This window comes from Euphorbia lathyris, chromosome 5 (assembly GCF_963576675.1).
Source record: "Euphorbia lathyris chromosome 5, ddEupLath1.1, whole genome shotgun sequence".
NCBI classification, from domain to species: domain Eukaryota; kingdom Viridiplantae; phylum Streptophyta; class Magnoliopsida; order Malpighiales; family Euphorbiaceae; genus Euphorbia; species Euphorbia lathyris.
The window spans coordinates 83,221,849-83,236,409 of record NC_088914.1 but is presented as its reverse complement, the minus strand read 5'-3'; the positions used below and the strand labels follow the sequence as shown (position 1 = coordinate 83,236,409).

The 14,561-nt window shown below is 35.5% G+C and overlaps 1 protein-coding gene across 2 annotated transcripts; it reads left to right on the top strand.

Moving 5' to 3' along the window:
- Positions 1-2,295: 2,295 nt before the first annotated feature.
- On the top strand, positions 2,296-13,758 carry LOC136229313 (transcription factor GTE4-like). 2 transcript variants are annotated; one of them, XM_066018012.1, is made up of 5 exons: positions 2,296-4,987; positions 5,080-5,125; positions 5,673-5,786; positions 5,918-5,991; positions 13,286-13,758. In XM_066018012.1, the coding sequence occupies exons 1-4, from the start codon at positions 2,759-2,761 to the stop codon at positions 5,953-5,955; spliced, it is 2,427 nt and encodes an 808-aa protein (XP_065874084.1). In that variant the 5' UTR covers positions 2,296-2,758; the 3' UTR covers positions 5,956-5,991; positions 13,286-13,758. The 2 variants fall into 2 exon arrangements, with proteins under 2 accessions (XP_065874084.1, XP_065874083.1); XM_066018011.1 differs by having other exon boundaries at positions 5,670-5,786.
- Positions 13,759-14,561: the final 803 nt, after the last annotated feature.

Here is a 14,561-nt window from a genome sequence, read left to right as displayed (position 1 = left end):
GAACAGAATTTAAACCAAATAAAATAATCAGATGAAAAAGAGTTTTTGGTAAGACATTTAATAAAAAAACAAGAAGTACCTCCACTAAGGTATTTACACAAACACATACACCAAGACATTTACACAAACACCTACATTACACTATATAATATGCCTATGGTTCAGGAAAACCAAGCAAGCCATCCATCTGATTGTTAATGTCTCTATTGAATAGAGTACCTACCGTCAAAACAATAACAAAATCACAAGGCATTCTACTGATTTTATAATAAAAAACAAATTATTCTTCAAAACAATAAATTAAGAGTTTAGACTTGCAATTTCTTCATTCGTGTCCAAATCAACCATCTCTAGCTCCTTCTTACTTTATAGCACGCCTCTTATATCACACTACAATTTCACCTCACGCGCACGACAATTTCAGATTTCATCTCCAAGGTTTTGAATTATGTGCTTTCTCTCCTCTAAAAGTTCTCTACCTCTTGGACATGTGGGGGGATTAATCCATTAAAAAAAATCAACATGCACTTGCATATGGACATCTCACACATTTTACAAACCTCCTTCGAGTGTTTCTCTTTGTCCATTCTCTTTGTATTGGTGCCCTAAACCCGCAAAAATAGTTCACTCTATGCCACTGACTCAAATTAACCATCTATAGCTTCTTCTTACTCTTTAGCATGCCTCTTATATCACATTGCAATTTCACCTCACGCGCACAACAATTCCCGTTTTCATCTCAAAGGTTGTTCAATTATACGTTTCATCTCCTCTACAAGTTATCTACCTCTTGTACTTGTGGGGGGGGGGGGGGGGATTAATCCACTCAAAAAAATCGACATGCACTTGCATATAGATCTCAACATCTTACGAACCTCTTTCCAATGTTTCTCTTTATCCATTTTATTCGTATTAGTACCATAGACCCACAAAAATAGTTCACTCCATGGAACTAACCCAAAGAGAATTGAGAACTCGAAGAATTGAAGCTTTAACTCATGTACTCAATTTTCAATTTTAATTTACACAAAAAGTTAGGGTTCAATGAATTCAGTTGAAAATTTGTGAAATTTCTACTTCAAACCTGTTGGTTATCAACCGAAAATACAAAGGGAAAAAATAACATGTCATTAATTCAAATTGATTTGAAGGAATTGAATTATATGGTTTTTTAATTTAGAAAGAAACCGAAGAAGATAGAAAAATTGAAAAGGAACCGTGTCTTGGTGAGAATGGGTGCTTTTTATAGGGTTCAATAATTCCTGACTATTTTATCTCTTGCTATGTCATCCAAGTTAATGAAGTTATAAATGATTCATTTTTTTATGTAACTGGAAAACCGTTATCGTTTGAAAAGAACAACACAAACATACGAATTGATAAAAAGTGTAACCGTGTCATTCAAGTGACTGAAGTTATAAATGATTCCTGTAATACCGTTATGGTTTAAAAAGAACAACACAAATATACGAATTGATAAAAATGTAAACGCAACAGTTTTTTTTTTAATTTACCTAATACTCCCTCCGTCCCATAATATAAGTCGTTTTAGAAAGTGAATTTTTTTCCAAAATATAAGTCGTTTTGGTTTTTCAAGAACTTTTAATTTAGTTTTTTGGTCCAAACATTAAATATTTTGTATTGATTTATGTGTTTTTGAACATTCCAATATTTATTGCCTAATAGTGACATGAGAGAGAATTTTTTTTAAATTAACCAATACAAATTTATTAACTTGACTCAACATTAATTGTATTTCTTAATTTGTGTGAAAACCTCTAGAACGACTTATATTATGGGACGGAGGTAGTATCTTATAACGTTCACTAGATAATTGATTTTTTTAGTCCAAATTTTATTTTTATTTTTTAAGAACAAAGTGTAACTTTTTCAAAAAAGAACAAAGTGTAACTGGAAGTGAATAGTAAAATTTGGGCCTTGATTTGCGAACCTCTCATACTCTATTAGCAACCGTATCATCGGCGCGTATAGATCTTCACCGGAAACTTGATTCCCAAGTTTCCGGCGTTTAAGTTTCACGCGCCTTTTACTCACTCTGCCTAACTCTTGAAATTCCAATAATCAAAACTCCGCGCCACTAAATTCTCCCATATGCTCACTCGCGCGTCGATACTACGCCCAAACTTCAGTCTGCAGTTACGACTTATTCGTGATCAATACGCGCATCAGAAGGACGTGAGTCCAACACTGCTGATATTTGTCATGAGACTTCCCGAACACAACTCTTTTATACACGGATGCATGCGAACCGTACACCTGTAAGATAAGGGTATAGTGAGGAAGAGAGAGAAAAGCTTAGAGAGAGAAATATTTTTAGAGAGAGAAAGTGTTTCTAGAGGGAGACAGAGCGAAAAAGGAGATCTGATCGAATCGAGAGAGGGAAAGGTAAAGAAAGCTCGAAACCCTAACCCTATTTTTTCCTTGCTATCTCAAAATTGTCTCTCTCCCTCTGTACGGTCATGTGTTAGATAGAATCATACATACATGTGTAAATAGCTAGCTGTGTGTTCTGGATGAGAGTTTAGGTCACAGTTAATGGTGGAAGGTTCGAGCTTGGACTAGCTTTTCGCGTCTGTTTCGTGTTTTGCCCTAATTGAAATCGTGATTTTGGGGCAAAATTAGGGTTTTTGAGTGTTGTTGTCCGAGGAGGTGAAAAACCCTAGTTTTCCGATACACTTTGTAACTCGATCTTTGTGGAGAGAGAGATACAGAGAATTAGGGTTTTGGAGTTACATGTATGGCTTCGGGGTCTATAGTTGAAGAGGGAGGTGGAAAAGATGCAGCAAGAGAGAAGCAGAGATATAGCGAGAGTAAAGTCTATACAAGGAAAGCATTCAAGGGGCCCAGGAACAACATCAACAATATCAATAACCTGACAACCACCGCTCCGAAGAATACCATAGCCACAGCCACCACCAACACTAACGACAAAGACAGAGACAGGGACCTAACCACTCCCAGCACAACAGCAACCACCACCACAGCTACAACCACTGAAGCCGAGAACAATAAGGAGAACGGCTACAAAGACGATACCAACGAGAAGAAAAATGAAAACAATACAGTTCAAGTTCCAGAATCGCAAACCCCAGGTTTAGAAGACACAAATTCAGCCCAGCAGAAGAAAATTGAAAACAATACCGTTCAAGTTCCAGAATCGCAAACCCCAGGTTTAGAAGACACAAATTCTGCCCAGCAGAAGACATTTGAAAGTAATACAATTCAAGTTCCAGAATCGCAAACCCCCTGTTTAGAAGACACAAATTCAGCCCAGCAGAAGAAAGATGAAAACAGTACAATTCAAGTTCCAGAATCGCAAACCCCCAGTTTAGAAGACACAAATTCAGCCCAGCAGAAGAAAGATGAAAACAGTACAATTCAAGTTCCAGAATCGCAAACCCCAGGTTTACAAGACACAAATTCAGCCCAGCAGAAGAACGATGAAAACAATACAATTCAAGTTCCAGAATCGCAAACCCCAGGTTTAGAAGACACAAATTCCGCTCAGCAGCCGCCCATTGTAGGCAGGGATGCCAATTCTGATGATTCTTCGAGCCTCAACAGGCAGCAAGATACAGCAGCTGTAGCTAACATTGTGCGTGAACCACCTGCTGAGAATGGGACATTGAAGCAAGGGTTGGAGAAAAAAGTAAAGATAAATTTGGCTTCGAAGTCCAAGCAGGAGAAGAAAGAGCTCAGGAGGAAGCTGGAGAGTGAACTTGATATTGTAAGGAGTCTGGTGAAAAAGATTGAAGCCAAAGAACGGCGGCCGCCTCTTGTTGTCGGGTTTAGTAATACGCGTGTTACTCCAAATGATAGGGTTGATAATGGATTTAGGAGGGTTAATTCGGATGTGGGGTCAGTGGGTATTCCTCGTGAGAGTACCACTCCAATTGTTACTCCTACCCCTAGGCAGACCAGGCCTTTGAATCAGCTTAGCATATCAGTACTGGAGAATAATCAGGGTGCAGGTGAGTTTGTGGAGAAAGAAAAACGAACACCAAAGGCCAATCAATTTTACAGGAATTCTGAGTTTTTGCTGGCAAAAGACAAGTTTCCACCAGCAGAGAGTAATAAGAAGTCAAAATTGAATGGGAAGAGGCATGGAGGAGGGGATTCGGGGTTCGGGTTTTCAACAGGATCCAAGGTATTCAAGAATTGTAGCACTTTGCTTGACAAATTGATGAAGCATAAGCATGGTTGGGTGTTCAATGCTCCTGTTGATGTAAAAACTCTTGGTTTGCATGATTACTTCACTATTATTAAGCATCCCATGGACTTGGGTACTGTAAAGACGAAACTGAACAAGAATTGGTACAAGTCGCCTGAAGAGTTCGCGGAGGATGTGAGACTTACATTTCATAATGCTATGACTTATAATCCAAAGGGGCAAGATGTTCATATAATGGCAGAGATGCTATTGCAGATATTTGAGGAGAGGTGGGCTGTTATAAAGTCAGAGTATGATCGTGATATGAGGTTCCCTTCCAGTTATGACCTGGGTATTCCCACACCCGCATCAAGAAAGACTCCTCTGTTGCCTCCCCCTCTTGATATGAGGAGGATTTTCGATAGATCAGAATTCATGGCGTATCCTTCTACTGATCCCAGACCAAAATCTATCAGCACAACTCCTTCAGGTAGAACCCCTGCTCCAAAAAAGCCTAAGGCAAAGGATCCCCACAAGAGGGACATGACTTACGAGGAGAAGCAGAAGCTTAGCACGAACCTCCAGGGTTTACCGTCAGAGAAGCTTGATAATATTGTCCAGATAATAAAGAAGAGGAATTCGACACTCTCCCAACATGACGATGAAATTGAAGTGGATATTGATAGTGTTGATGCAGAGACTCTTTGGGAACTGGATAGATTTGTAACCAACTACAAGAAGAGTTTAAGTAAGAACAAGAGAAAAGCTGAACTTGCAATAGCCAGAGCAGAAGCTCAGCAGAATGTCCAACAGAAGGTAAGTACTCGATATGTTTTTCTGATTTTTGCTAATTTTCTAAGGGATTGGTAAATGATTGCTGCTTGAATTGTTGTTTCCTGTCATTGTAGGCACCAGCTGAAGCCTTTGCTGGGGCACCCCAAGAAACTAGAACAGGTATTGATATTGGATAACAAGGATGGAATTTCGTTTTCCCCCCTTATTTTGTGTAATCTATATATAATATAAATACTTTCTACTTTTTCACTGATAAAAAATATAATATATTAATTTTAATTATATTATTATATTTATCTATAAAAAGATTATTTTATTTGTATTATATCTAAGAGTTCTACAGAATTTATATTAATCCCTAAAATCTCCCTAATTCTCTACATATCTATATATATATATATATATATAGAATATATTATATATAACAGTAACGATGGAGCTGATGTGTCACTTCATCCTTTTTTACTTGTAAAAAAATATAATATAATATATTAGTTTTAATTATATTATTATATTTATCTATAAAAGGATTATTTAAAGTAAATGCAATAATAAAATTTAATTTAGATAACACCTTTATGTCATTACTGTTAATTATTAAATTACAATTTCTTTCATATGCCAAGATGAATCCGTGCGTCGCACGGGCCAAAAACTAGTTCAATCTAATTGGTTATTGGAAATTATTTGTGCCCCTTTATAGCAGATGAGAGGAACACTACCACTTCATCACCTGTTCAAGTAGGGAACCCGGGAGACAATGGAACCAGGTCAAGTAGTTCAAGCAGCTCTAGCAGTGACTCTGGATCTTCGTCAAGCGGTATAAGATTTTCTGTGCTGTAGCATGTCTTAGTTTAATGTTTAACATATGCATGCATGTGTTTCCTTGTAATTTTATAATATTTTGCTGAAATGCTTCTATTTATCATTCTTATGTTGTAATTGCTGCAGATTCAGATAGTGACAGCTCCTCAGCCTCAGGATCCTGATGTAGGGACATTAACCAAGGAGTTTAGTAGTTCATGGTTGGTCCATTTCTATTTCTGGCTTTCCAGAACATGTTTTTTTTTGTATATAATGTAGGGAAAAGTACAAAATAAACTGTGGTTTGGTCGATTTGCAAACATAATTCACGTGGTTTAAAAGTTGACAAACATGTATCTTGAGGTTTATTCCGTTAGCAAATACAACTGACTAATCGACTCGTGGACTCTCCCTTCTCCATCTCTCTTCTCTCTCTTCCTCAATCTCTCTTTTTTCTCACTCTCGAGCTGCATTTTCATTCATCACATTTCTGTTTCTTATCTTTCGCATGAATCAATCCCCATTTTCATTCATCTTCTTAGAAAGAGTATTCTTTTCTTTGAACTACTAGACTCTCTCTTTAGCCGCTACTTCTCCTTGTGCATTACTAATGTTCCCAACAATGACACTGGCAGTACACGCTTTTCTCCAAAATCTTTACGCTTTCCATATGAATTCTCACTAGAAGGAAGAATATTTCTGAACTTGTTGATATCATCAATGCTATCTTCATTAACTTCTGAAACTGCTTCTAATGTCTGGTGTAGCTTTCTCTTTGCAGATCCATCTCCTTGGAATTCCTTATCCACGGCATTAACATTTTCATTTTGATGATTTTAAAGTGAATTTAAGTTTCAACAAAACTCTAAGTTGCATTTAATTCTCCCCCTTTAACCCTAAAATTCATAGATTCAAATTACCTTGTTGTGATTAAGTTGACTCGTACCAATACTCTTTGTTACCTCTATCACGATTTCGATGGATGCAAGGGTAATTTCGTCGAACTCGTAATCAGAAAAGAATTCATCTCTAGTTCACATGTGAACCTGCAGTGACTCAACTGTTCTTCTTGAGTGGAAGATATATGAACCGACTAGAGATTTGATGTTACATGTTGAATTTCTCATTCATAGATTTAGGTTAGAAGAAGGAGAAGAAACAGAAAGTTGGCAGTGGCTTTCTCTGCCATAATCAAAGCTTCATCCTGCGATTGAGGAAGAGAGAGAGAAGGGATATTGAGAAGGGAGAGAGAAAAGAGACATGAAAGGACAAAATTATCCCTTGACTATTTGACCAAAAATTGCCACATAAGTTCTTTTAATACCGTTAGTCAGTTTGGACTGCCCTTGCTAGGGGAATCTCCCTCAAGATACCTATTTGTCAACTTGACCAAACCACAAAGGTTTATTTTTGTACTTCACCCTTAATGTATATATGAATTAGGCTTGTATTTAATGTTCATATAACTTGGGTATTTTCCTCTCATCTTGATTTCTAAACTTACTAAAATCATTGTTTATGATAGCATTGTTTGGCAGAGAAGTAGTTATATCATGGCTAGATTAGGGTAATCTGCAATTTGCTAATAATATATTTAATGGTGTAGCTCACGTTTTATTGTATGGATCTAGGTGAAAATGTCTGGGTATAATTATAAGAGTTTGTTGTTTGGGGTGCACTTTTGGATACACCTTTCTTTGGCTGGAAATTCAATTTTTTGAGCATAAAATTTGGTGGTCGTTTTTAAACATTGGTTGATGCTTGGTGATTCACGATTTCATATTCATCTATAAAGTATCCATTGAAGAGTAGAAATGCTTTGCAAGTTGGGCAGTATGTGAAGCTCATGTAAATATATTTGTAGAAGGATATCGTTATAGGTATTGTGATTCCATATAACTTGTAGAGTTCCATACGCCATATTAATTATATTATTATATTTATCTATAAAAGGATTATTTAAAATAAATGCAAAAATAAAGTAATAAAATTTAATTTAGATAACACCTTTATGTCATTAATTTTAATTATTAAATTACAAATTCTTTTAATATTTATATGCCAAGATGAATTCGTGCATCGCACGGGCCAAAAATTAGTAGAAGTATGTAGGAGTTCCAGTTGGTCTATTCCATTGTTCTGACTCGGATATTGTCTTCGTCTGTAAAATAAAATAGGATAACTGATGAAATCATCAATGTTTTGGGATATTGATTATTGGGATGGAAGATCAGTCATCAAGTGAATTTTTGAAACTTGGATCTTACTCTGTAAATGTCTTGAAATGCCTTCTCATTTCCGTTGTTGCAGTGCTTTCTTTTTTCTTTTTCTCAATGCGCTATTATTTTACCGTGTTTTGTTAAAATCGGCGGTCTGCATGTCTGAAACTTGTTTAGCTCTTAGATATTGGGAGGTAATTCATTCATCTATGTTGCTAACTTTCTTATTGTCCTCATTATTGTGATCATATGTGGATGTCAAAGCCTCGTGCAAATATGCAATCTAAAATATTTTGTGGAAGTATGATTTTTAGTCTCACCAGCACACTTGAGGGTTTCTTTTCCTCTGTCTGTGGAGGAAGTATCGTATGCATTGGTTTGGGGGTCTTAAGAAACTATATAGCATAGTTATTAAAGGCGCGCCAATGGTGCACCAGGCGCAGGCCTTAGCGCCATGACACCCCCATGGCGCGTGCCTGGTGCGCCATTTTGTGCCAAGGGGCAGCTGCCAAAGGTGCACTAAGCCGCGCCTTGGTGATTTAGGGGCAGTTTTATGGGTTTTTTGACAGTTACATATATTGAACAAGTGTTCTGAAAGGTCCAAAATGAGAAAAAAAAACAAATATTAAAAAGGATGCGAGAGATTATACATTTGAATTAATTAGAAGAGGCAACGGCAGAATCTTATTATAAGAGGAAGAAGTTTAGTAGAACAAAACCCAGAAAACGAATTCAAACAGAAACAAAGCAGCCAATGGAATTCAAATTCAATATGAGTGATTAATTTGGAGAGTTTTGATGAGGTGTAGAACTTAGGATTTAGTATTCAACTTTAGCTTTCTAATATGGGGTCTATTTTGCATTTTAAAGCATATTTATGCTTAATATTGTCATGATTTAATATTCATTGCATTTTTATGTTAGTTTTATGATTTAGTATTCATTGCATTTTTATGGCGTGTGCCTGGTGCGCCATTTTGTGCCAAGGGGCAGTTGCCAAAGGCGCACTAAGCCGCGCCTTGGTGATTTAGGGGCAGTTTTATGGGTTTTTTTGACAGTTAAATATATGGAACAAGTGTCCTGAAAGGTCCAAAATGAGAAAAAAAACAAATATTAAAAAGGATGCGAGAGATTATACATTTGAATTAATTAGAAGAGGCAACGGAAAAATCTTATTATAAGAGGAAGAAGTTTAGTAGAACAAACCGCAGAAAATGAATTCAAACAGAAACAAAGCAGCCAATGGAATTCAAATTCAATATGAGTGATTAATTTGGAGAGTTTTGATGAGGTGTAGAACTTAGGATTTAGTATTCAACTTTAGCTTACTAATATGGGGTTTATTTTGCATTTTAAAACATATTTATGCTTAATATTGTCATGATTTAGTATTCATTGCATTTTTATATTAGTTTTATAATTTTTTGTTTTTGTAAGTGTGCCTTGTCTCGCTATGGCGCGCGCCATCGCCGTGCGCCATTCACCAAGGCTCCAGGACTAACTAGGGTAAATCATTAATTAGTCCCTATGTTTTTAACTAATATACTAGTCTGTCCACACATATTTTAAGGTCCTTAAGTTTTGTATTAATCAATTATTTAGTCCCTCCTTTTATTTTTCTACACTAAACTACAAAAAAAGCTTGTTTTTTATTTTTCAAATTTAATCAACATATTTGTATGAAATTATATAATTATATAATATATACACTAACATTTTTATATTTATACATATCAGTATATAAAAAAATTATTTTTTAATTTTTGTTCTCATTTTATTTATTATTTAATATAAAATCTTTAAATTAAAAATGTTGACAATTATTTCAAAATCATATTTCTTTTTATTTTATCCATGAAGTTTATTAAAGATAAAAAGTTTACATTTATAATTTTATATAATTCTACTCTTAATTTTATAATTTTTAAGGTATTTTCATTATTTTTTTACTGAAACCAAATTTACACCGCTAAATTAAACTTCTATGGTTTTTTTTTAAAAATCAAATATTATATATTTGGAGAAATTACGTGTCGAAAAAAATAGAAAATAGAAAAAATAAATTTTTTTTTTATATTACAAAATATAAGAAAGGGTAGTTTTGTCATTATTTAGTTTAATTTGATCATGGACTCTAAAGAAGGACTAAAGAGTTGATACAAACAGAATTTAGGGACTATATAATTATTTTAAAAAACACAGGGACTAACTAGTATAATATGTAAAACCATAGGGACTTATAAATTGTTTACCCTAATAACTATGCTATATAGGACCATCCAGGAGAAGGAAGTGTTGCAGTTGGTTTCATATGTGGAAGCCAAATAAGATCCTCTCGAACCCAAGCAACTGACTGAATTTATGTTGCAGTTATTATAGTCTTAACTGTTGTGTATAGCATAGTTATTAAAGGCGTGCCTATGGCGCAGGCCTTAGCGCCACCCCCAAGGCGTGGTGCAACCGCCATGACGCGGGCCTGGTGCGCCATTTTGCGCCAAGGGGCAGTTTCCAAAGGCACACTAAGTGCGCATTGTCTCGCTATGGCGCACGACGACGTGCACCAAGGCTCGAGGACCCCTAGCGCCTTAGTGCGCCATGCGCCTTTAATAACCTATGAAGCACGGATACTTCAACATGCCTGCGTATCACGTATCCGATACGTTTCGGATACAGAAACTTCTAGGATACGTTTCGGGGCCGTATCCGTAATATTTAAAAGTTGGATACCCGTATCTGTCTGGGGAACCCGTTTCCCAGACAAAAAACGATTGCATTTCATTTCAGAAAAAAACAGAGGTAAACAGAGCAATTATGGTCGATCCTTATTTGAAGGGAAAACGAGCAGGAATATCCAAAGGAGTACGTGGATCTTTATCTGCAGCAATAAATCTTAGGTAAACCAATGAGGACAACTTTAGATGAACCGGAGCTAGAATCCATACTTGTTTTATCTTTTTTTCTCTGAATGTTTTTCTGACATCATTTATATTTCATGTATATAATAGTTATGGTTAGATAAGAGTTTTATAATTTCTTTTATATGTATTTATTTAGTTATATTATAAAAATTCAAATATAAAAAAATATTTTTAATATTTATAAATGTGTCCCAATATTTTTAATATTTACACGTTTCCGTGTCCTATGTTTTATAGAAAAAATGTTTCCCGTGTCCGTGTCGGATACCGTGTCCGGGCAACATAGTTAATAACTATGGTGTATAGCTTAGGGCGTTTTTTCTATATGAAATTAATTGAACAATGACACTTTCTTTCATAGTTATTAAAGGCGCGCCTCGGCTAAGGCTCCAGCCTTGGCGCCTCTGGATGACAGAGGCGGGCGCTGTCAGCCAGGCGCGCGCCTTACAGTGCCTCGGCTACATTAGGGCTTTTTAGGATTTTTTTTAAATTCTTTTATTAGTTTAGAAAATAAAAGAGAAGGGCAAAAGAAAGTATTGATATCACAGACATCAGGCTCTCCATCCATATCGCAGACATCAGCCTCGACTTTGTAGATGATGAGTACCTTGGTGAGGAAGGTGACAATGATGATGAGATTGAGAACCTTATTCAAGAAGCATATGATGATGGAAGTGATAATGATGATGATGATTATGGTTCCAATGAAGATTAGGAAGGAAGACTAGGAAGTTAAAGATTAGTTGTTTTCTAGAGTCAAGAAGACTATTAGTGTTATTAATTATTTGAAGTTGAACTTTGGTCTTTAGTTTTAACTTTTAAGTTGGTATTATGAGTTTATGATTATGCCTTAGTAGTTAACTAGAACTTAACTCATGCATTTTATGGTTTTATTGTTGGTATTTGACTATTTGTGATTATTTGTGACTAGTATTATGAATTTATGATTTTTTCTTTTGTGCGCCTTGTGTCGCTTGGGGGCGCGCCTTAAGTTGCTCCTTGCGCCAAGGCTCCAGGACCCCCTTGCGTCTTAGATAACTATGCTTTCTATAGACAATTGGTGTACTTTTGGATCTGTTGCATAAACTAGAGCAAGGAATACAGAAGAACATGCTTGCACTACATGATGAATAAATACTGTATGGAGTGATTTTGAGAAAACCTTTACTCTATATGGCAATCGAGAATTGTTGTTATTTATCATATAGAGGTGCTAAATTTCCAAGAAAGATCTTGAAATCCTGAAGTGATTTAGGCAATGCTATTAGCAAGTATGGTTGTTACTATTATAGCTTTTGGACGCTTGTCAATTAGAAGTGTCAAGACGCAATAACTGGATGGAGGTTTTAGTTGAAAGTCATGGTGGAACTCTTTGGATTTGAAAAATTTGGGTTGGTCTTGTTATGTTAATCTTCTGGAACTGGAGTGTTTTCTTTTATCATAGATGAACATGATAGAAACTTATATACATAACTAACAGTATTACTCCCTTCATTTTTTTTATTATATGACGTTTTAGCTTTTTTTATTTTGTTCTTTTTTATGTCGTTTTGTATTACCAATGCACTTTTAGAAATATTTTCTCAGTTTTGCTGTTATTTATGATAAGAGAGAGCAGTTTAGTATTAATGCAAATAATCCCAATTAAGCCATAAATTTTAGGGATAAGGTACCAAAATAGGCCTATGGTTTTTAGGGAAGTATCAATCTAGGCTCTACGTACAAAATAGCACTAATATAGGCTTAACGTTTAAAAGAGTATCAATTTAGGCTTCGATAACGGAACGAGACACGACGTTGATATTACTCCGTTAAGTTCTGTCAATTGTACGTGGAGGGAGAAATCAAAACATAACGGAGTAATAGGAATGATGTGTCCAATCCGTTCTCGAGGCCTAAATTGATACATTTTTTTAAACGTTAAGCCTATATTGGTGCTATTTTATACGTGGGGTCTAAATTGATACTTCTCCAAAAACTATAGGCATATTTTGGTACCTTATCCCTAAAATAAATTTAGAAGAGAGTTTTTGCATAGAAATTCAGGAGAGATGTATTGAGCGTAAATTAATCATTTTAATAGTGTAATTAATGTTGCATTGGTCTTGGTGAACAACCTTAAAGGACATATAAAAAAGAATAAGAGGGAGTATATGGAATTGATGTGTGTCTGCAACCTCCATTGAGTTGATAACAGTTGTTTTCCAACTGCCAAATGAATGCATGTTTCTGAAGAGTCCTTTTGTCTGAATCTTGCTCTGTTAAGATGTAGAATGCAATTCTAATTATGCCACTGGTCTTTGTAGTTTGCAGAGTTCTGGTCTAGTTATCTGTGTGATGATTTTACTAATTTGTGGTATCTTTGTTTGTTGGTTCAGTTGGCAGAAAATTTAGAGTAGATGGGTTAGTAAGAGGTGATGGATTTTGGCAAGGAATCTGCAAATGGTGTACAGTGGAGAAGTTTGGGGGCAAACGTTATGGAGCCGTGTTAGCGGAGTGGTTTCTTTTGTGGCTTCTTGAATCACAGTTAGTTGGTTTATTTTGTCTTAGACATAAAATTTGTATAATATGTTGGGTAGGGGATATTGGTGATTTGATGATTAGATAAAAAGGCAGAAGATGGGGGTTTGTTTGTATTTTCTGCACCACAGTGTACATGATAATGATATGATGATGGCTAACAACTACAGTACTATTGGGATGGATGATGTTAGTGTTGATTCCATAACTTTTGTGTATGTTGAATTTCTCCTTGCAGATTCAGTCAGTCAGTCAGTCAGAGGATTCTTTAAAAAATCTGTAATTCAATATCTCATCAAGTGATATGATAGTTGAAACATTTCAGCTTGTATTTAAATGTGTTCAGTTCGCAGTCTTGCAATGTTTTTGCATATTGAATGAATGAATGGATGGCGGGTTGAGCCTTGACGCAACTGTAAACGTTGTTGTCGTGTGACTAAGAGGTCACGGGTTCGGGTCTTAGGAGCGGCCTCTTGTAAAAAAAAATGGTAGAGGGAAGGTTTGCTCTCAGTACACCCTTGTGGTGGGATCCCTCTTCGGACCCTCGCTTAGCGGGGATGCCCTTTAATGAATGAATGGATGCTGCTCATAGAAAATGAGTGATGCCATGCTGTAATGTAATTTGTCAGTGCTATTTTTAGTTTTTGATGTATAGAAAATCCGAGAATAAGTCATCATTAGAATATATGAGATGTAATTCGTTTTAGGTTTAATGCATGTTTACATGTTTAAATTTGGCACGTTTTGTCTATTGGTGTCCTGAACTTTTAAAATAATCACTGGTTTTAAAAACCTATAACATGTTTATAGTTGGTTTTAAAAACCTATCACATTGTTTATAGTTGGTTCATTTGGCTGTTTTGCACATGAAATTGTTAGTTGGTTCATTTGGCCGTTTTGCACATGAAATTCAAAGTGTTAATAAGCACTACTTGTTAAATTTAACGGTGTAAATATGTATTAAAACTTAATTTTGTGTTAATGAAGTAACTAATCTCATTTTTGCATTTTGCATTAGTAAAATCCCTTCAAACATTTTTAAGTAAACTCTCCTTTGATATTAGGAGGTTTATTTAATTTCAGTTGTAAAATGCAACAAATAAAGAAGCCAAAGTCTCAATGGAGTTGAAATCG

What these genes read in the sequence shown, in the direction of transcription:
- LOC136229313 (XM_066018011.1), top strand. Translation starts at nt 2,759, where the DNA reads ATGGCTTCGGGGTCTATAGTTGAAGAGGGAGGTGGAAAAGATGCAGCA. An exon ending in ACCCCAAGAAACTAGAACAG is followed by an intron (nt 5,126 to 5,669) that starts GTATTGATATTG and finishes GCCCCTTTATAG; the next exon opens with CAGATGAGAGGAACACTACC. An exon ending in CTCTGGATCTTCGTCAAGCG is followed by an intron (nt 5,787 to 5,917) that starts GTATAAGATTTT and finishes TAATTGCTGCAG; the next exon opens with ATTCAGATAGTGACAGCTCC.